The following is a 26796-nucleotide window of genomic DNA, read 5'->3' as shown; positions in this document are numbered from 1 at the left end:
TTACGAATTTGGAAAGCTTTACAAAGCAGCGACAAAAATAGACTTCGAGAGGAAAAGAGCAACAGTACCTAACGAGGAAGAAAATAACACTACTTATACCAGTCAAGACTTCACCAATCGTAAATCCAAAATGACCGCTCTCTAGAAGGATAAAACAAATATCAAAGAGATTGCAACTTGTCGATAGTTCAATTTAGCAACAGCCAAGATTGTTAACAAAGTTTATTACGGCTAACGTTTCGGCGTCGTCGCCTTCGTCAGAACTTGGAAAGTCAGATCATTTGTGATATATCCTCTCAAGTGCCTCATCCAGAACAAATCATTCTCTAAGATGCTACATCCAAAATCGAAACCAAGAGTCCAAAACGTTGTGCTTACCTAGGTAAGCCCCGTTGCCGTGATATTAGCGGATCTCCGCGTGATAATATCGCTCCGCTAATACTAATTAGGATATGCACATGACCCCGTAGATCAAAGCCCGCAAAGGTCTTGATACAGAGCCAGTTCATTAGGCACGGCTAAGCACTCTTCCTTTCTATTCACTTTTGGACTTTTAGCGTTAATCCAAAACGCCTCCAAAGTTCTGCGAGCCACAATTTCGGGTTCGTACGATAGGATCGTGGCAGCTATGCAGAATGGAGCATTTTCATGACATTTTCTGCGATGGGTTCCGAGAGGGGTTGCTGCGTTTGAATGTTTCATCCCATCTAGATGTTCTTTAATACGAACACAAAGAGATCGCCCTGTTTTGCTAATATATTCTTCGCCGCATGTTTTGCACGAAATCAAATAAACTACACCAGAGACCATGCAGTGGCTTGCCTTACCAAATGGATATATTACACGGTTTTGAGTCAGGCAAATGCGATCGTACATTCTGTTTCGCACTAACTGCTTCTTTAGATTTGGTGGAGGTATTTCCACAACTCTCACTTGGTCATCGAGACCACACCTAATCAGGCTGGCCCTTATCGCCTTACTTAGGTCGTCGGTCATGAAAGGTAAGCAGAAATTGATCTTTTTGGAGTCGTCCACTTGGGCATACTCTCGCTGTACAATAAGACCTGGCCTACGAGGTACATCAGCAATGTAACCGTTAGAGGTTGCGATCCGCTGCGCTAGGTTAACCGCATCAATCCGCTCCTGGACTCCAGATGTCATTTTTACTACTAGGTTTTCAAAACCATCGTGGCTTCCACTCACCGTTGGACCCGGAGTAAAGACATATTAGTTCGTTGTCGTTCAGCACACCCTTGGAAAATAAAGAAATCATTCATTCGGAACATGTTAAGGGCAGCCGTAAGGGTGACATCTGGAGTCCAGGAGCGGATTGATGCGGTTAACCTAGCGCAGCGGATTGCAACCTCTAACGGTTACATTGCTGATGTACCTCGTAGGCCAGGTCTTATTGTGCAGCGAGAGTATGCCCAAGTGGACGACTCCAAAAAGATCAATTTCTGCTTACCTTTCATGACCGACGACCTAAGTAAGGCGATAAGGGCCAGCCTGATTAGGTGTGGTCTCGATGACCAAGTGAGAGTTGTGGAAATACCTCCACCAAATCTAAAGAAGCAGTTAGTGCGAAACAGAATGTACGATCGCATTTGCCTGACTCAAAACCGTGTAATATATCCATTTGGTAAGGCAAGTCACTGCATGGTCTCTGGTGTAGTTTATTTGATTTCGTGCAAAACATGCGGCGAAGAATATATTAGCAAAACAGGGCGATCTCTTTGTGTTCGTATTAAAGAACATCTAAATGGGATAAAACATTCAAACGCAGCAACCCCTCTCGGAACCCATCGCAGAAAATGTCATGAAAATGCTCCATTCTGCATAGCTGCCACGATCCTATCGTACGAACCCGAAATTGTGGCTCGCAGAACTTTGGAGGCGTTTTGGATTAACGCTAAAAGTCCAAAAGTGAATAGAAAGGAAGAGTGCTTAGCCGTGCCTAATGAACTGGCTCTGTATCAAGACCTTTGCGGGCTTTGATCTACGGGGTCATGTGCATATCCTAATTAGTATTAGCGGAGCGATATTATCACGCGGAGATCCGCTAATATCACGGCAACGGGGCTTACCTAGGTAAGCACAACGTTTTGGACTCTTGGTTTCGATTTTGGATGTAGCATCTTAGAGAATGATTTGTTCTGGATGAGGCACTTGAGAGGATATATCACAAATGATCTGACTTTCCAAGTTCTGACGAAGGCGACGACGCCGAAACGTTAGCCGTAATAAACTTTGTTAACAATCTTGGCTGTTGCTAAATTGGACTATCGACAAGTTGCAATCTCTTTGCCAAGATTCAAGGAAAGTCAAACTTTCGCACTTCTGGAAAATATCAAAGAATTGAAATGAATGTCCCACGACCTCGACGACGTATGCGGGAGGATTATTTTACTTGAAAGTTGAAAAAGAATCTGAAAACTAAGTTCTAAAAAAGCGACACCCAAAAGAAGAATAGATCTCTGGTGTTACAATCATTTCAAAGGAACGAGTATATTCGAATGTCATGGCTATGAATAGTTGGAGGCAGCATGTCACGAAATTGGCGACATTTAGGTTTCTTCAGGACAATAGACTTTCGGAATGAGGTCTTTTCAGCGGTTTATTCAGGAAAAACCTGTGAATAGGCTGCCGCTGGAAGCGGAGCTTGTACGATGCTGTACAACGCTAGTGCGTATTTAGTACGTATCTGTCACGTGTCACATCAACTCGAAGAGCATCGTATTTTCCTTTGAAGGAATTCATAAAGAGGTTTAACCATCGGGTGAGTTTGATGTCGAGTAATATCCAGTTGGTTTGGCTCTGCTCCAATGATTGCCACTGAAACGCATCAGGTGTCCACCTAGTTTTTCTTTCCTTGACTTATGCGGCAGCGTCTCTCATTTCCGATCAGCGGTGTAGGAGTGAACTTCGATATCCTCCTTCCACTTGTGTAAAGCGGGTTACTCCTAGCATCACCCTTTCAACTCCGCGTTCTATGACGGTGATCCACGTATATCCACATATCCTTCACTAGAGGGATCACAGCCGGTTAGCCGCGAGGCTACGTGGCGCGTCCCCAGTTGCGGATAGGGGGCTAATCCCGGACCAAAAGTGACCTTGTGCTTGCCCAGAGACGCAGGTGGATTCAGGGGATGGACTTCCTGTTTCTGCTGAGCCAGGACTGACTCATGACATCCTTGTATCCCGCACGTCGGTCCGGCCAAAAGCCTGCAATAAAGTGACTGGGAGGTGCAAAAGTGGTTTGGAGTCACTTACAACAAATAAGCTTCATTTGTCCACTCTGAGGCACAAATGTTCCCCACAAACTGGGACTAGAAGATTGCAACCCACCCATGGGTTTTGAAATTTACTAAACGCTGGCGTATTAGCAGAGGAGTTCCCGGAGACAGGCGTCTTTTGGTGGTTTTAGAACCCTTTTAGAGTTCCACAACACAACTTCCACAACCCCCACGTCGTTCTGAAGACCCGCTTTCCTTAGAGCTCCGTAACGCTCTGCTCATATAATGAGATATGAAAGGCAGACAGAACGAGATCTTTTCTGGGCCATCCACTACACTCTTTGGGTCTTCGCGAGGGAAGTCGTGTCTGTCGAGCAACAGTCTACAATATTCAATGGATACCGAACTGGTTGTGGAAACACCAACAGCGAACCGCAAGTCTCAGCTGGTGCGTAATCGTGCGTATGACCGGCTCTGCACAATTTCCAGCTGCGTAATTTGCCTGTATGGCAAAGAGCGTGATTACATGGAATCAGGAGTGCTGTGTCGTATCAAATGCACGTCGTGTGGTGACGATTGTATAGGGGAAATGGGACGTCCTCTATGGATTTGGGTCGAGGAGCATCTAGATGGACTCGCAAAATCTAAACTGTCTACCCCACTCGGAGCACACCGTAGAATAAGCCATCAAAACTCTGAAATAGAGGTATTAGTTACGATACTATCTTTCAATTCCGAGATCATAGCAAGCAGAACACTAGAGCCATTTTCGATAACTGCCAAAAGGTCCAAAACTGAAAAGAAAGGATGATGCATAGCGATCACAAACGGATTAGCCCTATGCCAAGGTCTGTGCAGGTTTTAATCTACGGGGCGGGCCGTCAAATCCCTCAGAAAACCCTTGTGACTAGCTGTGGTACGTGGTGGTATGTTACGTTACCAACTTCACCAAATGAAGTAAGCACTGGCCGATGTGTTGTCCATTGAGTTTACCTATTGTTTAAATGCTTTCTGTGATGAGGGTGACGAGGCGCATGAGAAGATAAATCAGGGTCAAGCGTGGTGATAGGACGCGACCCTCTCGAACACGACTCCCCCCCCCTCCCCCTCTCCTCCCCCCGATTAGGACACATTGTCATACTCGAGTACGGTATCATGACCAATTCGAAACCGACCATTCCCTATGCCCTCGGGTTCGACTCCCGGCTGAGACAAATTTTTGCAAAAAAGATGGAAATTTGGAACAACTTCTAGAAGATGAGGAACTTTATGTTACGCAGTTTACAACGGTTTAAAAGTAAATTTAACAAAATTTAACTATCAAAGCTCAGATTCTGTGCACACTGTTAGGTCTGAGAGGTTGCGAATAACGTCGTCATAAGAGAGCCAAAAGAAAAAGTTAAGGTGGTTTTTAGGAGAACAAGATTTGCCCTAAAACCGATCCTTTTGCTGTGTTTTGCACCTCCTAGTCTTTTTGGAATCTTGATGGAACGAAGTTTGAAATTTTTCGACTTTTTTTGGATTTGTCCCATCTAAATTTTGAGAGATCCAGACGGTGGGGAAAGGAGAAATTCTGCACATAGCGGTTCTCCTAGACCCTCATCCAAATATACAAGCGATTTTTTAAATGCCGTCCCATTTTTTTCGAATGGAAAAGATCGCGAAAATCCCAATTTTCGCACATGCGCCAAAAAGTGAGTGATTTTGAATAAAATTCAATAACTCGAAATAACTCATAGCGATGCAAATCATCTCCTAGTATTTTGGTGTCGAGAATTTTCTCTATCACGCTGCATCAAACATTCTCCAGGGTCTCGCCGTTTTTTCAAATTTTTGATGGGACAGAGATGGAAAAATGCCATTTTTCCCATCTCTGTCCCACCAGAATTCTAAAAAGACTAGGAAGTGAAAAATACAGCAAAATGACCATTTTTAATGCAATCCTTCTTCTCCTAGAAACTATCTAAACTTTTTCATTTAGTCCTCTTATGAAAAAGTTATTCGCGATCTCCCAGATCTAACAGTGTGCACAGAATCTGAGCTTTTTTGGTCATTAAATTTTGTTAAATTAACTTTTAAACTGTTGAGAACTGCGTAAAATTAAATTCTTCATTTTTTAGAAGTTGTTCCGAATTTCCATGTCTTTCGCAAAAATTAGCCTCAGACAGGTGTCGAACCTGAGAGGTCAATTGTCATATTGTCAACATATTTTGCATTGTCGAGACAAAATGTTGATTCCTTTTTTCGTCTTTCCTATTTGGTGTTCATTTCTAAGTCGGTTAATGGATCTCATCTTTTGCTGTCCAATTCCACGATGTCTATGTACTTAGTGCTTATTTATTCAATGCTCGATCGTCTCAATCTCAGAATGAATCTACATCTGGTCGGAAGACAATGATCCATGAATGCCTAATAGCTGGCGGCTCACTGATCTATCCTTGCTGCCGCTATCGTCTTAGCAGTTTGAACAATAAATTATTTCTTACGCTACATATTGCCATCTTGCGACTTCATTTCTCCACTGGTTTTTATCACAAAAACAATCAAATCTTTCATCAGTGCTTTATACAAGAATTAAATGATTTTATTCTAAAGGCGTAGAATTAAGTTAGATTCATACACTGTTCTTCTTTCTTTCAACAGAGCCCGAACTTCTTCAACAATATTGGCTTCTGAAAGTCAAAAAAAAAATTCAGAAAGGTTCGTTCCTAATTTTCATACCTCCTAGAAACACGTTTAAACTAACTCAAAATTCATTCTTCAGTCAGCGGCAGCGCTAAGAAGTGCGCAAAACCTCCGTTTCCATGTCACCGTCCTATCTCTGAAACTTTGAAATCACTAATAGAATTTCCAGGCTCTGACGAAGGCGATAACGCCAAAGCGTCAGCTGTTAATAAAGATCAATAAAAATCATGGGTACAGCTCAAACAGATAAATAAACAGAAGTGACGTTGATGTCATTTAAAAAAAAAATTCTCTTTGCGAGAAGAACTGGCTATTTCAGGCACGGAAAAAATTCATAGAGATTGTGAAAATCTCGTTTCTAGGAAAACACTCAAACTTTTCTCCACTTTGATCACTGGAAAACCACGAAAAGCTTTCATTCAATGTAAGCGCTTAAACGACATCGCGTAAAGGGAGGAGAGTCCTAAGCAAGTAGCGAATACATAGCAAGAGTTAGCCGTTCATTCTAAACCGTTGACAGCTGCTCATAGACTGGAGTAACTGGTTTTCTAACTGGAGTAAACCTTTCAATCAACTGAGCAACTGTCCGCAGACTCCATAGTTTTCGAGTTTGACGAGAAGTTTTTTTGTGGTTTACCACGTTGAACGCTTTAGATAGGTCGAATAATATTACATCTACTGATTTTCCTTTATTAACTTCGGTCATCCAATCATAGACCGAACTGACAATAGCGAAGTAGTGGAGGATCCGGATTGGAAGTTATGTTGTTCGAAAGGAACGACATCTCTTGTTGATAGCCACTCGCTTAGTTTTTCGCTGATTATCGTTTCCAAAACGTTGCTTGTGGAGGATACAATACAGATGGGGCGAAAGTTATCCTTTGAAAATCCATTTTTATTTCGTGTAACTCGTCCGTTATTGAACTCAACATTTAAAATGTCCTCAAAGTCGAAAATCTGGTAAGGAGGTCGTGGTCCAAAAAGGATGACGAAAGCTTTCGGATGCTGGCAGTTGTATAACAGCACTAAGCATTGTTAAAGCAAACCTCACTTGCATGCGGTTATTTTCGCGACCAAACTTGTACGCGATATCTAGTGTCATTTGGTCACGTACTGCTCTAAGCACTGCAGTTTTGACAGTTCTCAGTAGTTTTGAGTTAGAATTCTTTTGCTTACTAAGAAAAAGATGTTGAAAATGAAGACACTACCCGTACTTTCTTTGTTCCTGGAATTGCTCCAACACATTCCAGGAATACTTCCATTTGTTCCGATCACTTAAACAACCATCCGATGTTTCAGGAAAATGCTATTATCCGGTGAAGTGCGCATTAGACAACACTTACGTTTCACCCACTTATGTGAACAGACGGCCTCATCATCGGCTACGTCTTCAAGTCGAATCATCGATGCCATCAGCTTGCGTGGGAAGGATCAACCTCTTTGACGCTTGAAGAGCACTGCAGGCAGAAGATGACAACCAGTAACCTTTAATTCTAATGCTTTCTCACAAGGATCAAATCTAGGTCTACAAGGCACAGAATGTAGGACGAAATTCCGTCAACTTGCGTCGGTTAATATAGAACCATGGACCGAAAGCAAGAACTCTTCAGTTCGACTAGCAAAGAACATTCCTCAACTAGGAGTTCAAAATCTAGAGCTTTTTGTGGCGTCGCATTCTCTGAACACCATCTAGTTTTCTAATCCCCAGGATACGGTTCTATGAGACAAACCGGAGTTCCTACCCAACCAAAAAATTTCGACAAGGCAGGTCTGGGAGACGAAGAATGTAGAAGAGAAGTTCCGTCAAGGTGTGTCTCTTAATGTTAGAGTGCGACCTTGCAGTGCAGACTCCTTTACAAAGTCCAGGACGCAGAAGGAGGAACGTTCCCGATTCTAAGGCCGCAGAAGAAATTTACCATTGTACCTGCGAAGACAAGAGCCATGTATGACTTTGTGTATGGTGTCAGCAACACCTGCGATTTCAATCAAGGAAAACATCCGAAGAAGAAGCTGCGTCGTCAACTGCAATATGACCGTGAAATGAAACAAAAAGCTTGCATTCTAAGTTAGCTTCCGTTTTACTTATGAAAAAATGTTCGCTATTCTTCAAAACTGTCAATGATGTGGCTATCAGTGAAGCATCAACACCTTGCTGAACCAGTAAATGCAATCAGCTCCGAAACCCAAGCACTTTTATATACCAACGATGCGGTTAGCGAGAAGCCATCGACTAAGTCAGAGGCTCTGCTCCAAAAGATGAACATTAGAAACATGAACAATGACGAAGATGATGGAATTGGCGCCGAAGTGTTGAAATCTATTCCTTCTTCTGGGACTCATGAACTGACGAAGATTATCTGTTCAGTATAGATCGCAGAAGGATGATTTGTGGAGATACGCTATGCTCATAACTCTCCTCCACACGAAGTTATCCATCACAAATCCTATGATTTATCGAAGAATGCCAATGCCGCGTGCTAAGTGCATACTTTGGAAGAGTACAAACTTGGGCCAGCCTCAAACATCGCGAAGTGAGGCTGTCTTCGCAACTACGCCCACAATACTCTTCGCGCCAATACTGCGGATCGAACACCAGCGCATTACACATTATCGTTTTAAGTAGTAATTGGATTAAGACAAGGGAAGTGGCACTACCCTTCCTGTTCAACTTTTCCATTGATGACATCATGCAACATCGTCTTAGCACCATCATGGTGCCCTTTTACCGATCTCGAGTACACCAGTGATGTTGTTATATTCGCAGACAGTAGCACGACACTTCAACATGTTGTCAATCTTGAATCGAAGCTCTGTACGACCTATGAACTACGTCTGTGCCCTGATGTGTGTAAGCAGATGTGGGTCTCTTTAAGGCTTCCACAAATCCAAAAATCAGAGCAAGCGGGCGGTCGATTCAGTTCGTCGAATTCGTCGATGAGTTCTGTTACTTTGGTCAAAGTGTTTGAGGTCAGCTCCCATCGCCGAATTTACGCTGCGGGTCTGGTCATCCGCTATTCGCCTTATCACGATGTGTATACCGGAGACTTGTTCAGCTCCGTCAATAGTGATGGCGAAGCTCGACGGAAGGGATGCTACTTGATTACACGTGGCCCAGCGTATGCCACAGTGAAGCTCTCTACGATCTTGATGTTGTGTACCGGTGGATAACACGTGGGAAGTATTAATATCTTCCGCTACCATCGAAAGTGGCCATAGATAGTTGTCTTCGCTTCTTGAGTCACACTTTGTGAAGATCAGCAGACCGCCTTGTTCAACGTGTTCAGAGGAGCCTGCCCTGTTCATATGAGATATCAACAACCAATAAAATTAGGTTCTATCGGGTCAAGACGACATGAAGCTCGCTGCAGTTACGTAGGCGGCTGGGCCCAAAGGGATGCGGTGGAGCGTACTGGTTAGGATAGAGGAGGAACCTTCACGAACTGCAACGATGAGTAGTGCTTTTAAAAATCCTCTCTCGATACTAATGCGCCGTGCGCCACGCAACTGCACCGAGCGATTGTCGTGTCAAAGAATGTCGATTTAACTCGACTATGGCAAATAAGGAATGAGAAAGGCCCACACTCTTCCAAAATCACTATTATTATTCGCGTTACTCTACTGAAATAAATGATAAAAGATACGACCAAAGACCAAGAATATCCTACTTGATACCCACTTATCAGTGATCCGAGTAGGGATCGTTATGCAGCCCTATACAACAACACTACAGATGGTGTTGTGAATGGAACTGCACAGATGAGTATAAGGTGCCCTACAAACACCTCAAATTTCATTTGTGGACCAGGAAGATTCATAGCCAGATTTGAAGCGTTGGATCTCCCTTGTGAATGTTTGTTTATCGTTACCTCCTTTATGAAGAATGTAATTTTCGAAGAAATGTTTAAGCAGGGAGATTTTACTGGGGCGTCACCTATTTTTTATTCTAGAGCTGAAATTCCTACTTGCTCGTTCTTGTTTTGTGCTTTCATCCGACATACATGGCTGCTTCCATGCGCATTGTTAGGACGAACGGCCTGATCACACATGATTTCGAAATCGACAATTCTCGATGTTCTCTCATTCAAATAGATTCGCTCATTCCTATTTCTAGCAGCTTCAAACACATCTTCACTCGTTAACTTATGCATTTATACTGGACATCTACATTCAAATTTTTTTCTAATTTTTCAGAGTCACTTGAACCTAGATTTCTATATTCATTCATCAATAAAACAACAATAACTTGGAATGGATACCAATGCATTGACCAATTTTAATATCCAATTTTATAAATGGTTGGAAAGACAACTTTTGAATTTCGCAAAGTGTGCTCTGATTTAAGATGACATGAGTAATATCTTTAGCAATTACATTACATCCTATATGCATCTCTTTCTCGCTAAAATTCCGTTAACGGTACTCCTGAATTTGAAAACATTATTGTTTTTCGTTTATGTTCAGGGGTCGTACTCAGTCCAAATAGTCCGATATTTGTTGTTACTACTCCTTCATTGTTCAGAAACAACTTTTTTCTGCCCCCCTGCTTGGACTCCTCCATTCTCAATCTTAGTGTTGTGACTTTGTAATGTTAGAATACGGATATACGTTGCATGCTTCACATCTGAATATTCTCATTCTCATGACTTTAACGAGCCACTTGTATTGTAAAGTAGAGGTAAAACAAGCCTATCACGAAATTGACGTGATACGTAAACTCGAAGGAAAACGTAGAGTTCGGGTTGTAGATTATGGAAGCGAGCGTTGTTTCGTTCATTCTCCCTTAATCGTCGTGAAAAGCGGCGTGGGAACGGCGTTTTAATCTACGAGGTGGGTTAAAGCGCTTCTTCTTGTACAAGTTCTGGTCCCCTCAGCAGCCTACTCAGTGGTTTTAATTGAACAGACTGCTAAGGAAACGTCATTAATATTTACCCGTCCTAATATCTTAATGGGGCGGGTGTAGTGCAGCGGTTAGAGGTTCCGCTTCCTGCACAATCGATCGAAGGTTCGAATCCGCCCTAGTGCTCACCAAGCCTTTCATCCCTCCGGGGTCGATAAATTGGCACCAGACTTGTCTGGGAGGATAAAACACTGACTTGACATATCGGCTAGCCACTGCAAGTCGTATAGACCAGCTACACGTTCGTAAACCTCAAACGATCCTGAATTGAAGTGAACGTGAGGGCGCATCTCAAACGGATTGGTCAACGCCAGAAACTTTATCCTTTATCCCTTAATATCTTAATGTATCTTAGTCTTAATTCTTATTCTTAATCTTGATCTTATTCTTAATATCTTAATATCTTCAGCTCGGGGACGAAGAAGGTTGGCACTTTGCAACTGATTTCGTAGAAAAGTACACCGTCTTCCACGCCGTTTTTTCACGAGGATTACTGGAAGATGAGCGAAGCGACTCGTTTTCGTAACCGTACCGTCAATTTCGTAAAGCGCTGCCTTTGATTGCTGTCCTTTTTTGTATAATTGTACACGATTAGCATCCCTCATAGATGGGGAAACTCTTCATTGTCAGTTTAACAGTTTTCTCTGTCGCTAGAATATCTCAAAGACTTCAGTCTGTAGGAATTGGGTTTCAGCCCTAATTTTCACGTAATTCTGAATAGTTAGTGCCCTTCAAGTTGACTTACTTTACGTCACTCAATCAACGGATTGGTATTATTGTCTGACGCAGTTGCCCGCATTCGTCGAGGCATGTGAGTATAGCTTTGTCCAATCTTCTCGATCTACACCAATGGCTCGCAAACAGAATTTATCCATTCGTCGCTGTTCCTGCGAGACTTGGCTCTAGCGTAAACAGTCTATCAAAACCGAGTGACCCGACTGTCTCAAGTCGACAATGTCCGGCAATTCAACGTAACGAAGCGGAGAGGTGGTACCGAAGATTTCACGCTCTCTCTACGTGTTAGGCCTATTTGGGTTAGGCTTTGGCAGTGTGCTGGACAACACCGTTTAACAATATCTGGGTAACGTCATCAGTATAACTGAACAAGATATAGAGCTCGTACGTGCCGCGTATATTCAAATGCTTAATTGCATATGATATAAGCAGGACCACCACGAGCAGGTAGCAGTCAGACTAGTATTCGTACCCCTTTCCTAATAAAATATAGATGAAAGGATATGGGCCAAAATTAAAAAGATGGATAGTTTCGCCTCTTCTTAAAGGCATCACCCCACGAATCTGAGGTGGTGGGGATTTCAGGTAGAGTATTCGTATACGGGATGGGAGACTACGGAGAGGGAGGTGATTCCGTCCATTTCTTGCTAATTGCCGTAAAAAACGGTCCGGAAGATACGGCTTCATTCGTTTTGGCGCACCATTTTGTACAAGAGGTTCGATTGGAGCGCGCCAGTCTTGTGCGGCGCCGCATCTTCCGGGCCGTTTTTTACGGCAATTAGCAAGAAATGGACGGAATCACCTCCCTCTCCGTAGTCTCCCATCCCGTATACGAATACTCCACCTGAAATCTGCACCACCTTAGATTCGTGGGGTGATGCCTTTAAGTTATCCGTTTACAGATAAACCTCCCCTGAACTGGATTTTGGAATTCAACGACGCTTACGCTACGAATTACCTGACTTATTCTGCGGACGATTTACGCCCTAGCGCGGTTATCTACATCTCCGCTGAGGTGTCGTTTTTAAGCGTATTTGAGTTTTTCCTTTTCGAGTCTCTGCAACCTTGCATAGAATCCATCCTTCCTTCGCCGTCCTAGAGTCCTCTGGACGCTACATCTCGATTGAACTGTTTGTCAATGCCAAATGTCCTCAGATCTTCTTTTACATCTCCGTCCAGAACTTTTTTACGACTAGGAGATTTTTTTCTGTTTGATTCCGGAAGCATTGTCAGGACGTGTTAGACAATAAGACGGTCAAGACGACCGACAATAACCTGATCAGAGGAGCAAAAACAGTTTTCTGTGACCACTCCAGAAGGCTGAACAAGATGTTGATGTTTTCCATGTGTCAGCTGCCGCTACACCATATCCACTTCCGAATGAAGTTCTTTGCTGCCTAACAGTAATCCGAACAGCTTTCTATGCAGTTAAGCTTCTCCATCATGGTCGACGGCGGTGCCCAAGTCTGCAATCCGTACAACAGAGCGCATCTCTGCTGAATATTTCTCTTGTAATTGCCGCCTTTTTTTTAGCAGAGTTGGTCCACAAGTTCAATAGGTTATCCGTCCACCCTGATTCTTGTTGTGGGAGCGAGGAATTCATATTTGCTCTCATTTGTCAGACCTGAGTCGATGCCAATGGCTGCAGTTAATTCTAATACAAGACTCACTAGGTGATGAAAGTTTGCGCTACTTGAAACGAATATTACTACATCGTCGGAGTACCTGAGACAGACCAATGTACGTGCTGACGGGGCGAACACGACATCAGAGGGGTACTGCTCAACAGTTCTTCGCTGCGGGTATTTGTGGGAAGTCTAAACTCATTAACAAATATTTCCTTTTTCCACCAGAGAACTAATGGGTTTTTCGGGGGAAAGGTTTAGTTATCAGAAATATGGGCAAGTCATTTGACAGTTGAAAACTATTTCTGTGTTCTAAGACCCTAACCCCCTTTCTCCCCCAACTACATTTTCACTTGAAAAGCGTTTGGAGAAAGGGAGGAATCTGAAGGAAAAACGATGAAAGTAAAGAAGTTAGAGAAAAAATACGGATAGTTAATACTTTGGCTGAAATAAAGGCAAGATCTGTTAATGAAGGAAGTTGCAAAAAATACTGGTAGCAAGAAGCACTGGATATTATGTTGAGCTCAGGTCCAGATGCCTGAGTCGAACATAACATCCAAATAATAGTATCTGTATGATAATATCAATTTGATTCGGTCCCTCAGTGATGTCGCTTCTTTACATTGTTTCTTTCTGTGTATTTTCTGACTGGCTTAACATTGGGATCCGGATAGTACTAAACGCCTCGGTACATATCTCGGTGAAGATGTGATTCAATCAACTATGTCCAACTACTGCACAACATATACGAGGTCGAGAGGACCACTCGAGAATGTTTGGACATTGTTGATTGAACCACATCATGACGCTTGCACTGAGGCGTTTTATATACACCTCGATGTTAAGTCACTACACAAAGGAAACACGTACAAAAAAGCATAAAAGACACCAGATAGCTGTAACAAGGGGTACGACTGGACCCACGGCGTCGGACTGGTGCACCGACGCCAGACGCCAAGAAGCTATAAAATGAGGTGCGACGGGTCTTACGACGTCGGATTGGTGCGCCGGTGTGGTAGAGCGGTACAAAGGGGAGACACAGGTCTGCCGGCGTCGAATTGGTGCCCCGATACCAGAAAGCTAAAAAAATGGGGTGGACGGGTCCCGGCCGGGGCGTCAGATGGGTGCGCAGTAACGTTTTCTGCATGTCGCAAAAGGTTAATCAGACGTTGCAACTGTTTCGTAGCCCTGATCACAGCGCACGTTGCTTTTCACTTCTACAACTCCTCCGCGTGTCTATTTTCTTGCACCTTTGCCTCATCTTGGTAGCATGCCTTGTTCAGAAAGTGGAAACATGAATGAAACCTGCGCTTAAATAGTGCCCAACAATTTACAGGATAAAAGATTAGTGCCCAACAATTTACAGGATAAAAGATATTTTATTATAACTGTTAAGGAAAATGAAAGTATTTGAAGCTGACGTTTGAATGATCTCCAAATGTAAAACATCTAGAAAGAAATCTATGAAATCTTGCCCCTAGTTTTATACAAAAAAGAAGAAAGTATTGTTAGAAAGGCTCCAATCTAATCTCACAGCAAATGCAGCTACTATTAATTTTCATTAATCAGTGAATGCGACAGAAACGAACCCCACAGAAAGTCTGAAGTCTGAATGTGTGTGTCAGTCACGAAATTCGAAAAGGGGGGTGCGACGGGTCCACCGGCGTAGAGCTGGTGCGCCGACGCCAGATAGCTATAAAATGGGGTGCGACAGATCCAATGGCGTCGCAATGGTGCACCGGCGCCACAAAGTTGTCATTTTATGTTAAAACATTATTCTGTGATAACTGTTTGGGGAAATCAGGAGGAGCACCCATATCTCAAGCAATGCTATCAAATAGCATCTATATTATATTGGTATCGAAGGAGTTTTTGAAGCTGATGGTTGAATATTCTCCTAATGTAGAACTGACGAGTTTAGAAGTAATAAGTGGTGAGAACTTTGTAATCTTTTGACTTAATTTGCGCTGGGATGTGTTGTCCTTGAACACATCCGAGCCCATGCTGTTCGATCTTCAGCTAGAGTTCACATAGAATCTACCCATCCGTCGCTCTTCCACAAGCGGCGGAATTTCAGGTCTCGGCTGAACTGCCTGTCAACGCCATGTGTCGTCAGATCTTCCTTCATCACCTCCAGAACTTTCCTTTACGACAAAGAGGCCTTTTCTAATTAGGATCTGGAAGCAACCTCAGGACTACTCGGACAAGACGAGCAGGCTGTCTCTTCATAGTGTCTCTCCACAACGTGACCAAAGAAGCGAAGACGGTTTTTATGACTACTTCAGAAGGCCGTACAAGATGTTAACGTTTTCCACGTGCCACGGTTCCGTTCAGTTCCGAGTAAAGTTCTTCGTTATAGCAGACTAACGGCCAAAACTAGCCTAGCAGTTGCCTAAACAGCTTTCTCTCCATGCAATCAAGCTTTTTCATCACCATCGCCGGTGCTGCCCAAGTCTCCGATCGGTACATCATGATAGGGCGAATTCCGGAAAGGTAGACTTGTAGCTTAACTCCGTTAGGCATGGAGGTCGACCACAGGCACTTGGTCAATGAGTTGAATGACGGGTTAGCTTTAGCACATCTTTGCTGAATATCTTTCTTCCAGCTGACATCGTTTTTCAGCATACAGCCCAAATAACAGAACTCATCCACGAGTTCAATAGGTTGTCCATCCACCCAGATTCCTGTTGAGGCTCTCGAGGAGACCTACATCTGCTTGCATTTTCAGAGCGGAGTCGCAGTCCGTAGGTTGCAGCTAATTTCGATGATCCGCTCCAAAATCTTGTTCATGACGCACAGCAGCGGTATTCCTCGGTAATTCCTGGGTTCTGTGACGGATAGTTTTTTGTGAAGAAGAATTGTAATAGCGTGTCTCCACGAGTCAGGGATCCTTTCGCCAGTCCATATTGAACGGATGATCTTCGTTATCTCAGGAATCCCAGAAGGAGGCAGAGATATCAGCATTTCTGTTAATTCTATCGTCTCCGCCAGATTTTCCATTCTTCTTTTTTTGAATGAATACTAGAGCCTCCGACGGAGTCGGAGATTCTTCGCTGACTGTGGTGTATGTCTGTCTTTGGACGTGCATGAGTTTAGGGATGACGCTTGTCCGTTCAACAAAGTATTAAAATGCTTGCTCCAGACGGGCAACGTTGCCTCCCCAACCGCGACTCCATTGGCTGCGTTCAGGACAGACGAACACCTCTTCATCTTGCCGCTATACTGCCTTAGCAGAGTATAGGCTTTTCTCGAGTTCTTGTCCTCTCACGCCTTCTCAAACTCCTTCGCTTTTGGCGTCCATTCGTTTTTATGATCATGTTTCGGCGGACGACGCAACCTTTGCAGAGCCCTGAATGTCTTTAGTGAAAGAGTCAGCGTCGTCCACTCTCTTCCTTGTCTGTAATCCTATATTGATCGACACTCGTTGGCGGAGCTTCCTTCTGCATTCCTCGTTTTTCACACCTGCCATGTCGAGCTTGAGCTGATGTTTAGCTTCCCGATACCTTTTCTGGAACCGTACCATAAAGCTGAGAAGAATAGGGCGGTGGTGGCGCTGATGGCATCGATGATTCCCCTTAAACGTGAATGAAATGGTGAGATATGTCTGCTCGCAAAGGTCTATCAGACGATATCCGTTGTGGAATTCTGCTCCATGGGATGGAACCACCTTCTAAGCACATCGGGTTGTTGTTCAAGTCCCGTCTTTGCATTCCCATCAATTCCGACAATTGTCGTCTGCTGGCTTCGTATCTTGGATACTAACGTAAAATCAAATAATAATATAAAATAAAACGCGTCCTTGTTGTGGTCTTCTGCGATCTCCGTGGGTGCGTAAGCACTTACGATCCAGAGTTTGAGTCTTCTGCAATCCCGCAACCAGGCACCTTGACGACGTTGATCCAAACTCCTTCACTAGGTTGTTATAATCGTTCCTAACAGCTATTGCGCAGTCTCCTACTTTCCTTTCATCGGCATCGCTGCAATAGATTGTGTAATTGTCGATACAGATGAGAGGGCGATCCCTGATGCGTGTTTCCTGCAATGCAGCAGACGGTACATGCAGATATCGCAGAAGTCTGGATAGAGCGGCTTGTTGGAGATCAGTTGACAGCGACCGGCAGTTCAGCATAACAAGACGGATGTTTGTCGGCAAGGATTCCATGTTTCCCTCAGGCATTCGACCTTTTAGGGTATGAGCTCTCGTGCGGAGATCGACCACATACTCACCAACCGAAGGTGGTCTCTACTTGACGTCTCAGTAGTACCATCCTTTTGTAGTGGTTCTGAAAAGAAGTCGTCTACGACGATTGCGTACCCGAGGACTCCTTGTCCCAAGGTGACAAGCACATCAAGGAGGACCCAAACGTGGACTACGAGATGCTGCTCAGGGGATTACGAGCCTGTGTTGAGCGTGCCTCGAGGCCGCGCACGACAAACTTGGATCAAATTTCGAAGACCACCAAGGAATTGTTGGGAAGAAAAAGGGCTTTGAGGCTTGATCCGAATGCATCGCACATTGAGCGGTTAGTAGCAATCGCTAGCTGCAGAAAAGCGTTGCAGGAGGATCTTTCGAAATACAGGCAGAAGAAGATTCTGGAAGCAGCACAAAGAAGAACGAGTCTAAGGAAGTGCCGCAGGGACCTCCGCGAATATAATATTCCGCTAGCAGCCTTGCTTAGTGTAGGCGGGACTCGCACGTCTTCTCGTCGTGAGATGGAAATCATTACAGAGAGGCTCTACTCGAACCTTTTCCGTTCATCAACTCCGGTGTCAAGCCCGATCATCCCCACTGATGAAGCTCCACCACGGATTCTCCCTTCGCTATCAAGAGCATGAAACCTGGCACAGCTCCCGGACCTGATTTTATATCAGCAGACTTTCTTTGGGCTGGTGGCCATCCGCTTCATGTAATCTTAGCAGCGCACATGACATCCTACCTTCAGAAAGAAAGGATCCCAGACTAGTGGAAGACCTCGCGAATAGTTCTTATCCATAAGAAGTGTGATCGAGAGGACCTTCGGAACTACCGTCCGATATGCTTGCTGAGCGTGTTATACAAAGCATTCACCAGGATCATCCTCACGCGCATATCTGGACGCTGGATGAAGCCCAGCCTCAAGAACAAGCTGGATTCCGCCAAGGGTTCAGCTGCTTGGACCACATCCAGACCGTGTCGAGGGTCATAGATTTTTGCCTGGAATATCACCTGCCCCTTGTTCTAACCTTCATCGACTATGAGAAAGCATTTGACAGCGTAGAAACGAATGCAATACTGTCAGCGCTGGTCGATCAAGGTGTGGAGGCGTCGTATGTGAGGATATTAGCCAATTGCTACGATCGATGCACGACTAGGATACAGCTTTTCCACCGCCCCCTCACCATACCCATTGGAAAGGGGGGACGACAAGGCGATACTATATCGCCGAAGCTGTTCACGGCTGCATTGTAATGGATAATGAAATCACTATCCTGGGAAGAAAGGGACATACGTGTTGATGAAAGATTTCTTTCGAACCTTCGTTTCGCGGACGACATCGTTCTCTTTTCGAGCAGTACCAATGAAGCAGAAACGATGCTCAACGAATTGAACGAAGCAGGGAAGAGAATAGGACTGCGAATGAACAGAAAGAAGACACAGTTCACACTGTCATCCAAGATGTTCTCTAGTATCGTGAGTGACGTTGACGTCGTTGACGTCACTCACGATACTCGATAATCAGCAGGTCCATCCGTGCCGACGAGATGGGCGAACATATCACCCCATCTCGTCGACAGCCTCCCTCAAGAGCGTTTGTCATCTCTTGGGATCCACTCTAGCGTTCTTTTATTCCATCTATCATCGATTTTTCTCATAATATGACCGGCCCATCTATGCTTTGCTTCCGATATATATTCCACTGGGTCACGAAGACGGCACATTTAAATCGGAGCTGCAAAGCCCGGCTAGATGTTGTGAGCGCCAAAAAGAGAAGGCATCTCTCAGAGGCTTTGTGGGTAGTCAGTAGTTTCGTAGAAGTGGGAGCGGCGTCTGCCCACGTCTTTGCTTCGTAATAGTGCGCTGTAAGAACAGTCGAGTCAAACAGTTGGTCAGTCAGTTGAACACGAAGATCTTGATTCGTCAGTTGGTTCTTTCCTAGTCTTGCGTTGAAGTCCCCGACAACGAATTTGTAGAAGGACTTTTCGTTGCGGATCACTTCCTCCAGCTAATCGTAAAACGCGTCCAATTTGGAATTATCAGCTGCTGATGTTGGTGAGTAGCAGTTGATGATGCTGATAGTTTTTGGCGCAGAGGGCGGAGCACAAGAATGGAAAGACAAAGTGACAGATTCTCGTGTGAATCGACACGATGGAGGAGAGGTGGGTGCACAACAAAACCAACACCGCCTACATTTCGCGACGGAACCTTCTCTCCACGAATGGCGAGTGTACCGTCATTCATCTGTCGTGCGTAGCTCCTTCTGCACTTGGCCTCCTGCAGAGCAATCATGTGAAATGTAGATCAGCGTCCATGGACACTGTTCTCGCGTTGTAAGTACACATTCCAAGACAGTCTCCACGGCGAGTCGTGCGTGTGTCGTCTTGGTCCGCTATCAAAGACGTCCCGAGCAACCTGAAATTTGACTGCCTCTTACCGGTCACCATACCGTCGAGATGGCAGGGCCCAGTATGCAGGACACTGAGGCAATGAATATGCTGGGGTGGCATTAATATTAATGAATATTAATATAATCATCATGGTATATAGTAACGCTTGCGGGGCCGCGTATACGAGTCTGATTGCTACCTGCACGTGGTGGCCCTGCCTTAACTAAACGCAATCAGGCGTTCGAGTGTACGCATTGGGAACGTACGAGCTATATAACCTGCACTGTTATATGGCGAAAGCTTCCCATACATTGCAAAAAGGTGCTGTCGTTTAGCACACCGCCAAAGCACATAACCTGAAAGGTCAACTGCCTGAAGGGAGCATGGAATCTTTGGCAACAACCATTCGTTTCGTCACGCTCAACTGCCGAACACTATCGAGTGAACTCCAACAAGCCGCTCTATCCAGACTTCTGCGATATCTCTGTGTGCCTTTTGCTGCACTGCAGGAAACACGCGTGAGAGATCGGCCCGTCATCAGCATCGAAAATTACACCGTATACTGCGGTGATGCTGATGAGAACAAAGTAGGTGGCTGCGCGATAGCTGTGAGGAACGATTACAAGAATCTGGTGGAGGAATTTGGCTCAACGTCGTCTAGATGCGCCTTTTTACGACTGCGGGATCGCAGAGGACGTAAACTCTGGATCGTAAGTGCTCACGCACCTACGGAAACCGCTGAGGACAACAGGAAGGACGCCTTCTATGATGAACTCAATGCGTTGATGTCTAAAATACCAAGCCAGCAGGTGGTTATTGTCGGAATCGACGCAAATGCGAAGATGGGACTCGAACAGCAATCCGATGTGCTAGGAAAATGGTATTATCCAGCGGAGCGCACGTCGGACAACGGTGACCGTCTGGTCGACTTGTGCGAACAGACGGGTCTCATCATCGCTTCCACGTTTAAGAGGAATCGTCGACGCCATCAGCTCACGTGGCAGTTGTCAACCCTTTTAACACCTGAAGAGCAACGTAAGCGGAAGATGAAGACTCTTAAGCTTCAGCTCGACTACGTTCTGGCGAGGAACATTCCTTAGTCAGATATCCGAAAATCTAGAGCTGTTTGGGACGTCGCGTTCGACTCTGACGACCATCCAGTTCTTCTCAGCCTCAAGATACGGTCCCACAAGAGAAACCGAAGAGTTCCTCTTCAACCGAAAATCGACATGGCAGGTCTGAAACACGAAGAATGCAGAACAAAATTCCGCCAACGTGTGTCTATTCATGTTGGAGTACGGACCAGGAAGAAGCTTAGCGATGCGGATTTCTTCACAAATCCAGGACGCTGCAAGGGAAACGCTCCCGGTTCTATTGTCGCGGAAGAAGTTTGCCTTTGCATCTGCGGAAACAAAATCCACATGCAATTTTGTTTGTGCCGCTCGCAGCAGTGGTGATTTCAACCAGGAAAAGCGTCTGAGAAGGTAGTCGTCAACCGCAATAAGACTGCGATAACGAGTGTACGTCAAGAGCAATGAGTTTGAAGAGGCGGGAGAGGACAAAAACCCGCTAAAGCCTATGCTTTATTAAAGTATAGTAGTATAGCGGCAAGATGGAAAGATGTTCCCCTGTCCTCAAGACCTTGCTGAACCGGCTAGCACCGTCAGCCCCTGAACTCGAACACGTTCATAGACCGACATACGCGGTTAACGAGGAGCCACCGACCGTGTCGGAGGTCCTGGTCTGTTTTCAAAAAATGAAGAATGGAAAATCTGGCGGAGACGACGAGATTAGCGCAGAAATGCTAAAATATCTTCCTCCGTCTGGGATTCGTGAGATGACAAAGATCATCCGTTCAATATGGATAGACGAAAGGATACCTGATTCGTGGAGACACGCTATCATAATTCCCCTCCACAAGAAGTTATCCGCCACAGACCCCAGGAATTATCAAGGAATCTCTGTGCTGCGTGTTATGTACAAGGTATTGGAGCGCATTATCCTGTACCGACTCATTAAACATCGCGAAGAAACAACGCGCGACGATCAAACTGGCTTTCGTCCTGGCCGATCTACGATTGACTAGGTGTTCATTGTCAGGAGAATGATCGAAATCTGGCAGCGGTATTCGAAGCCAATGCAACTAGCGTTTCTGGACCTTGAAGCCGCGTTCGACTCTTCTCACCGAGGCCGTCTTCTCAACGCGCTGAGCGCCGATGGAGTACCAGGAAAGTTCGTTCGCTTGCTTGATGACATGAATCAACGAACAACTGCTGCAGTTCGAACACCAGCCGGATGTACAACACCGTTTGAAGTGGTAACTGGAGTAAGACAAGGGGCAGTGGCAGGACCCTTCCTGTTCAATTTCGCTATCGACGACATTATGCGAAGAACAGTCGACCAGTGTCCCGCCGACATTGTATTAGCACCATCAGGGTGCCCCTTGACTGACCTCGAGTACGCCGATGATGTTGTTATATTCGCGGAAAGCAGAACGAAACTTCAACATGTTGTCAACCTTGTATCGAAGCTGGCTGCAGCCTACGGACTACGCCTACGCCCTGATAAATGCAAGCAGATGTGGATCTCCTCGAGACCTCGAACGGGAATCAGGGTGGACGGACAACCGATAGAACTCGTCGATGAGTTCTGTTACCTGGGCTCTATGCTGAAAAACAACGGCAGCTACGAGAGAGATGTTCAGCAAAGATGCTCTAAGGCCACTTCTGCATTTAACTCCTTAACGAAATGCCTGTGGTCGATCACCAACGAAGTCAAGCTGCGAGTATAGTTATCCGCCATTCGCTCCATCATGATGAACGGATCGGAGACTTGGGCAGCACCATCAACGGTTATGGAGAGGCTTGATTGCACGGAACGAAAGCTGCTTATACGGCTACTTGGCTACTTTTGGCCTGGGGTATGTCACAATAAAGATCTTTACGCAGGGATTGATGTGTTGTACCGGCGGATGACACGTAGAAGATATCAACATTTTGCACCGCCATCGAAATATATTAAGGAGACCGGCAGATCGCCTTGTTCAACGAGTTCTGAGGAGTTCGTCGGGTTCGAGCTGGAAGAAGCCACCTGACCGAAAGCGGAAGTTCTGGACTGAGGTGGTAGAAGAGGACCTGAGGACACTCGGCGTGGATAGGGAGTTCAGGCGAGACGTAAGGTTTCGCAGAATATGGAATAGCGACGAATGGATTGATTCTGTGCAAGCTCTCGCAGAAGATCGAGAAGGTTGGGCAGAGCTGTGTTCAAGGACGGCACACCTCGGCGAAGATGCGGGTAATCGCATCAGGCGATGACATCAGCCCGCCGATTAAGTCAAGTAAGTAAGTCATATAGTAACGGGCTTATTCTGTCACGTGTGCGTGTCAGTCACGAAATTCGAAAAAGGGGGTGCGACGGGTCCACCGGCGTCGGATTGGTGCGCCGGCGCCAGATACCTGCAGAAGGGGTGCGACGGGTCCACCGGCGTCGGATTGGTGCCCAGGTGCCAGACACCTATAGAAGGGGTGCGGCGGGTCCACCGGCGTCGGATTGGTACGCCGGCGCCAAATACCTGCAGAAGGAGGTGCGACGGGTGCGGCATCGAAATGGTGCGCAACAACTTCGTGTGCATGTCCCAAAGTTAAATGGAATGTTTCATAGCCGTGGCCACTGAGCGCGTTGCTTTTCATCTTTATGACTCCTCCGCGTGTCTATTTCCTTCTCCGTTCGCCTGAAGTTGGTAGCATGCCTTCCTCAGAAAGAGGAAACATGCATGCTAACGGGTGTTTAAATAGTAGCGAAGTTTACGTGATCTGACGTAGAAGGATATCTTTATCAGTAGGATAAAGTCTTTCACGTCATTTTGTGCCAAAACATCATTAATTGATAACTCTTGAAGGGAAAAAGGAGGAAAACCCAAATTTCGGGTAATCCTTTTAAATTTTTTTTGTAATGTAGTATTCTAACAAATGTAGTATAGTATTGTATTGTAATAATATTGGTAAGGAGAGTTTGAAGCTAGGTTCGAATTTTCTCCAAATGTAGAACTGACGCGTATAGAAAGAAGACTATCAAATCTTTCGTCTATATTTATAATAAAAAAGATGAAGAAAGATTGTTGAAAATACTCAAGTCTAATTTTACAAAAAACGGCACTAATATTAATTTTCATTGATCAGTGAATGGGGAGCAAAGCGAACACCACAGAAAGTCTGACGCCCGGCTTTAGCCGGACACTCAGACTGGTAAACACAATAAGGCATTTTAATATAGATTCTGGGGACGTACAAGCGACATGTCTTGTATTGCTATATGGCTGGAATTTTCGGTATATTGCAAAAGATGTGTTCTTGTTCAACATAACGTCCGACGCGTAACCTGCGCGGTCCAGTACCCAAATTAATATGGAGTAGTCATTGGCATTGACTGCACACTTAGCTACGATAAACTGCATGATAACCCATGCAATCCCAAGAGGACTTAGAGAGACTTTCTGAGAACGCCCAATCGGTTTTCGAATCGGGTCCTAGTTTTTCTAAATCGCAATTTCAACTGTAGTTCTGTGCAAGATCACTTGTGCTCTACGTGTAGTTCAATATAGGCTCCACAAGAAAGCCAACCTTAACAAAAGGGAAAGAAACCAAAGCCCCTTAAAGAGATCCTGCTGATATCAGGGTCAAGCGTGTGATGGGACTTTCCCATTTGGGGTCGTAAAAGGAGGGGTTGCAAGGGAAGGTGTCGTAAGGGAGTGTGCGGTGGCCAGTTGTGAATTGAGGTTAGCATGATAACCAGCACAAAAGTAATCAAACTAGTAATTGAATAATTACATACATTACAAAATATCACGATAAGTTATATAAAATGATTGCTTAAGTTGCAAATATTATATTTGGTTTCAGGAAAGGAAGCATCAACGTTTCGTTTTAACAATGCCTAATGTAATGACAATGTAATAATGACCACCCAGGTTCGACACCCCACTGAAGCAAATTTTTGCAAAAGAGATGGAAACTTGAAACAACTTCTAAAAATGAAGAATACAATTTCACGTAGTATACAGCTGTTTAAAAGTAAATTTAATAAAATATATGACCAAAAAAGCTCAGATTCTCTACACATTGTTAGGTCAGGGAGATCGCGAACAACTTTGTCATAAGAGGAACAAAAGAAAAAATTTAGGTAGTTTCTAGGAGAAGAAGAATTGTATTAAAAATGGTCATTTTGCTGTATTTTTCACTTCCTTTTCCTTAGTCTTTTTGGAATTCTGATGGGACAGAGATGGGAAAAATGGCATTTTTACCATCTCTGTCCCATCAAAAATTTGAAAAAACGGCGAGACAGTGGAGATCAACTGATGCCGCATCTTATAGAGAAAATTCTCGGCTACAGCACACTGAAAGATGATTTCCTTCGCAGTAAGTTACTCCAAGTTATTGAATTTTATTTAAAATCACACATTTTTCGGCACGTGAGCGAAAATTGGGATTTTTCCATTGAAAAAAATGGAACCGCGTTTTAAAAAATCACCCATATATTCGAATGGAGTTCTAAGAAAACCCCTGTGTGCAAAATTTCTCCTTTCCGGATCGTCTGGTTTTCTCAAGGTTTAGTTGGGACAAATCCAAAAAAATCGGAAAATTTTAAATTTCGTCCCATCAAAATTAAGAAAAAAAACTAGAAGGTAGAAAAACAGCGATGTGACTGTTTTTTAGGGCAACTCTTCTTCTCTCAAAAACTACCTGAGCTTTTTTCTTTTGGTCCTCTCATGAAGTTATTCGCGATCTCCTAGACCTAACAGTGTGCACAGAATCTGAGCTTTTTTGGTCATTAAATTGTGTCAAATTCACTTTTGCTGTATACTACGTAAAATCAAATTCTTCATTTTTTAGAAGTTTTTTCAAGTTTCCATCCCTTTTGCAAAAATTCGCCTCAGCCAGAAGTTAAATCTAGAAGGCCATATAGTCATATTGCAGGGACAAAATGTTAATTTTTTTTCGCTTTTTCTTCTTCGTCCCTCTATGATTCGACTGTGCACCTGACTATCCTATTTTCAGTCACATTATGAGCTTTGATCAGAATTTAAAGCTAATTCATAGATTTTAGAGTAGAAGTAGATTAGAATAAAAATGGAAATATTTCAATACCAGTATTTCAACGGCATTTTAGCAAATGTGCGTTTGCCAATTGTTCCCCGGCTAATTTTCGACTTTTCGAAACACATGAAATTTCCAGTATATTAAATTAGCAGCAATCGAGGAATGTCGAACATTGGAAGAGAAGAAGAAGAAAGGGGGGTCGTATCCGACAGGGTTATGTCCCATTATCACGCTTGACCTTGGCTGATATCTTTCCCATGTGTGTTATTTGAACAACAAGACGCTAACCAAGTTGATCACCTTGATCAGCTTGACTCTCGTTGATCTTCGAACTGGTCGAGCGGGCGGCAGTAATTCTTCCATTTGTCCCGATCGCGTGCCAGAGTTGCCCACTGGTTCCTCCTTTCGCGTGGGACACCAAGAGCATCATAATTTTCTTTGAAGGACTTCGTGAAGAAATCTGGCCCTCTGGTCGGCAGTCTTCTTGTAGTGCGTTTAATATCGTGCACGTGTCCGGCCCACCTTATTTTACTTTCCTTGGCGAACGCGGCAGCGTCTCTAATCTTCAATCGCTGCCGTAATAGAGACTTTGAATCCCGTCCCTCACTTGCATGAAACGGGATACTCCTAGCACCACTCTCTCAATTACGCGCTCAATGACGCTCACCGCGTTTTCCTCCTGCTTGTGAAATGCCCAGGTTTCCGAAGCATAATAAAGCAGGAAGTACGGTGGTGTTGAAGAGGAGAGCACGGAGTCGGGTGTTCCTGGTATTCTTCACTAACCAAGTTGTAGATGCGAAATTCCGTCACTTTGCAAACGACGTCTATAAAACGGTAGCTCGACTTCGTAAGAACAGAACTAAGTCTAAGATTTCTCGTGCACAAAAGCAAAACATTAAGAAAGCTCGAAAGTTGATTAACTCTAAACAAATGATGTTATC

The 26796-nt window shown here is 44.5% G+C and overlaps 13 protein-coding genes across 17 annotated transcripts; 10 read left to right on the top strand and 3 right to left on the bottom strand.

Moving 5' to 3' along the window:
• Positions 1-471: 471 nt before the first annotated feature.
• On the bottom strand, positions 472-1161 carry RB195_023456 (uncharacterized protein; the record flags this gene model as incomplete). The annotated part of the gene is made up of 1 exon (XM_064210900.1): positions 472-1161. One exon carries the CDS (start codon positions 1159-1161, stop codon positions 472-474), a length of 690 nt encoding a protein of 229 aa, XP_064066781.1.
• Positions 1162-1284: 123 nt separating this feature from the next.
• RB195_023455 (uncharacterized protein) lies at positions 1285-1995 on the top strand (the record flags this gene model as incomplete). Its single annotated transcript, XM_064210899.1, has 1 exon — positions 1285-1995. The coding sequence occupies one exon, from the start codon at positions 1285-1287 to the stop codon at positions 1993-1995; it is 711 nt and encodes a 236-aa protein (XP_064066780.1).
• Positions 1996-2987: 992 nt separating this feature from the next.
• RB195_023454 (uncharacterized protein) lies at positions 2988-7331 on the bottom strand (the record flags this gene model as incomplete). The annotated part of the gene is made up of 2 exons (XM_064210898.1): positions 2988-3222; positions 7273-7331. 2 exons carry the CDS (start codon positions 7329-7331, stop codon positions 2988-2990), a joined length of 294 nt encoding a protein of 97 aa, XP_064066779.1.
• A 306-nt stretch (positions 7332-7637) lies between these two features.
• Positions 7638-8288, top strand: RB195_023453 (uncharacterized protein; the record flags this gene model as incomplete). Its single annotated transcript, XM_064210897.1, has 3 exons — positions 7638-7726; positions 7817-7983; positions 8053-8288. The coding sequence occupies 3 exons, from the start codon at positions 7638-7640 to the stop codon at positions 8286-8288; spliced, it is 492 nt and encodes a 163-aa protein (XP_064066777.1).
• Positions 8037-8288, top strand: RB195_023452 (uncharacterized protein; the record flags this gene model as incomplete). Its single annotated transcript, XM_064210896.1, has 1 exon — positions 8037-8288. The coding sequence occupies one exon, from the start codon at positions 8037-8039 to the stop codon at positions 8286-8288; it is 252 nt and encodes an 83-aa protein (XP_064066778.1).
• Positions 8289-8597: 309 nt separating this feature from the next.
• Positions 8598-9086, top strand: RB195_023451 (uncharacterized protein; the record flags this gene model as incomplete). Its single annotated transcript, XM_064210895.1, has 1 exon — positions 8598-9086. One exon carries the CDS (start codon positions 8598-8600, stop codon positions 9084-9086), a length of 489 nt encoding a protein of 162 aa, XP_064066776.1.
• A 6465-nt stretch (positions 9087-15551) lies between these two features.
• RB195_023450 (uncharacterized protein) lies at positions 15552-17352 on the bottom strand (the record flags this gene model as incomplete). 3 transcript variants are annotated; one of them, XM_064210892.1, is made up of 4 exons in its annotated part: positions 16440-16580; positions 16638-16749; positions 16843-16933; positions 17019-17352. In XM_064210892.1, 4 exons carry the CDS (start codon positions 17350-17352, stop codon positions 16440-16442), a joined length of 678 nt encoding a protein of 225 aa, XP_064066774.1. The 3 variants fall into 3 exon arrangements, with proteins under 3 accessions (XP_064066773.1, XP_064066774.1, XP_064066775.1); XM_064210894.1 differs by lacking the exons at positions 16440-16580; positions 16843-16933 and adding an exon at positions 15552-15881 and having other exon boundaries at positions 16679-16749; XM_064210893.1 differs by lacking the exon at positions 16440-16580 and having other exon boundaries at positions 16632-16749.
• Positions 17353-17552: 200 nt separating this feature from the next.
• On the top strand, positions 17553-18011 carry RB195_023449 (uncharacterized protein; the record flags this gene model as incomplete). Its single annotated transcript, XM_064210891.1, has 1 exon — positions 17553-18011. The coding sequence occupies one exon, from the start codon at positions 17553-17555 to the stop codon at positions 18009-18011; it is 459 nt and encodes a 152-aa protein (XP_064066772.1).
• A 199-nt stretch (positions 18012-18210) lies between these two features.
• RB195_023448 (uncharacterized protein) lies at positions 18211-18624 on the top strand (the record flags this gene model as incomplete). Its single annotated transcript, XM_064210890.1, has 1 exon — positions 18211-18624. The coding sequence occupies one exon, from the start codon at positions 18211-18213 to the stop codon at positions 18622-18624; it is 414 nt and encodes a 137-aa protein (XP_064066771.1).
• An 815-nt stretch (positions 18625-19439) lies between these two features.
• RB195_023447 (uncharacterized protein) lies at positions 19440-20860 on the top strand (the record flags this gene model as incomplete). Of its 2 annotated transcripts, XM_064210888.1 has the most annotated exons (2): positions 19440-19532; positions 20096-20860. In XM_064210888.1, 2 exons carry the CDS (start codon positions 19440-19442, stop codon positions 20858-20860), a joined length of 858 nt encoding a protein of 285 aa, XP_064066769.1. The 2 variants fall into 2 exon arrangements, with proteins under 2 accessions (XP_064066769.1, XP_064066770.1); XM_064210889.1 differs by lacking the exon at positions 19440-19532 and having other exon boundaries at positions 20144-20860.
• A 512-nt stretch (positions 20861-21372) lies between these two features.
• RB195_023446 (uncharacterized protein) lies at positions 21373-21846 on the top strand (the record flags this gene model as incomplete). Its single annotated transcript, XM_064210887.1, has 1 exon — positions 21373-21846. The coding sequence occupies one exon, from the start codon at positions 21373-21375 to the stop codon at positions 21844-21846; it is 474 nt and encodes a 157-aa protein (XP_064066768.1).
• Positions 21847-21864: 18 nt separating this feature from the next.
• On the top strand, positions 21865-22551 carry RB195_023445 (uncharacterized protein; the record flags this gene model as incomplete). Of its 2 annotated transcripts, none has more annotated exons than XM_064210886.1 (1): positions 21865-22551. In XM_064210886.1, the coding sequence occupies one exon, from the start codon at positions 21865-21867 to the stop codon at positions 22549-22551; it is 687 nt and encodes a 228-aa protein (XP_064066766.1). The 2 variants fall into 2 exon arrangements, with proteins under 2 accessions (XP_064066766.1, XP_064066767.1); XM_064210885.1 differs by having other exon boundaries at positions 21898-22551.
• Positions 22552-22572: 21 nt separating this feature from the next.
• On the top strand, positions 22573-22854 carry RB195_023444 (uncharacterized protein; the record flags this gene model as incomplete). Its single annotated transcript, XM_064210884.1, has 1 exon — positions 22573-22854. The coding sequence occupies one exon, from the start codon at positions 22573-22575 to the stop codon at positions 22852-22854; it is 282 nt and encodes a 93-aa protein (XP_064066765.1).
• Between the last annotated feature and the right edge of the window lie 3942 nt (positions 22855-26796).

The sequence above is a fragment of the Necator americanus genome, chromosome X, assembly GCF_031761385.1.
Source record: "Necator americanus strain Aroian chromosome X, whole genome shotgun sequence".
In the NCBI taxonomy this organism is placed as follows: domain Eukaryota; kingdom Metazoa; phylum Nematoda; class Chromadorea; order Rhabditida; family Ancylostomatidae; genus Necator; species Necator americanus.
This window is presented reverse-complemented; position numbering and strand designations above follow the sequence as displayed.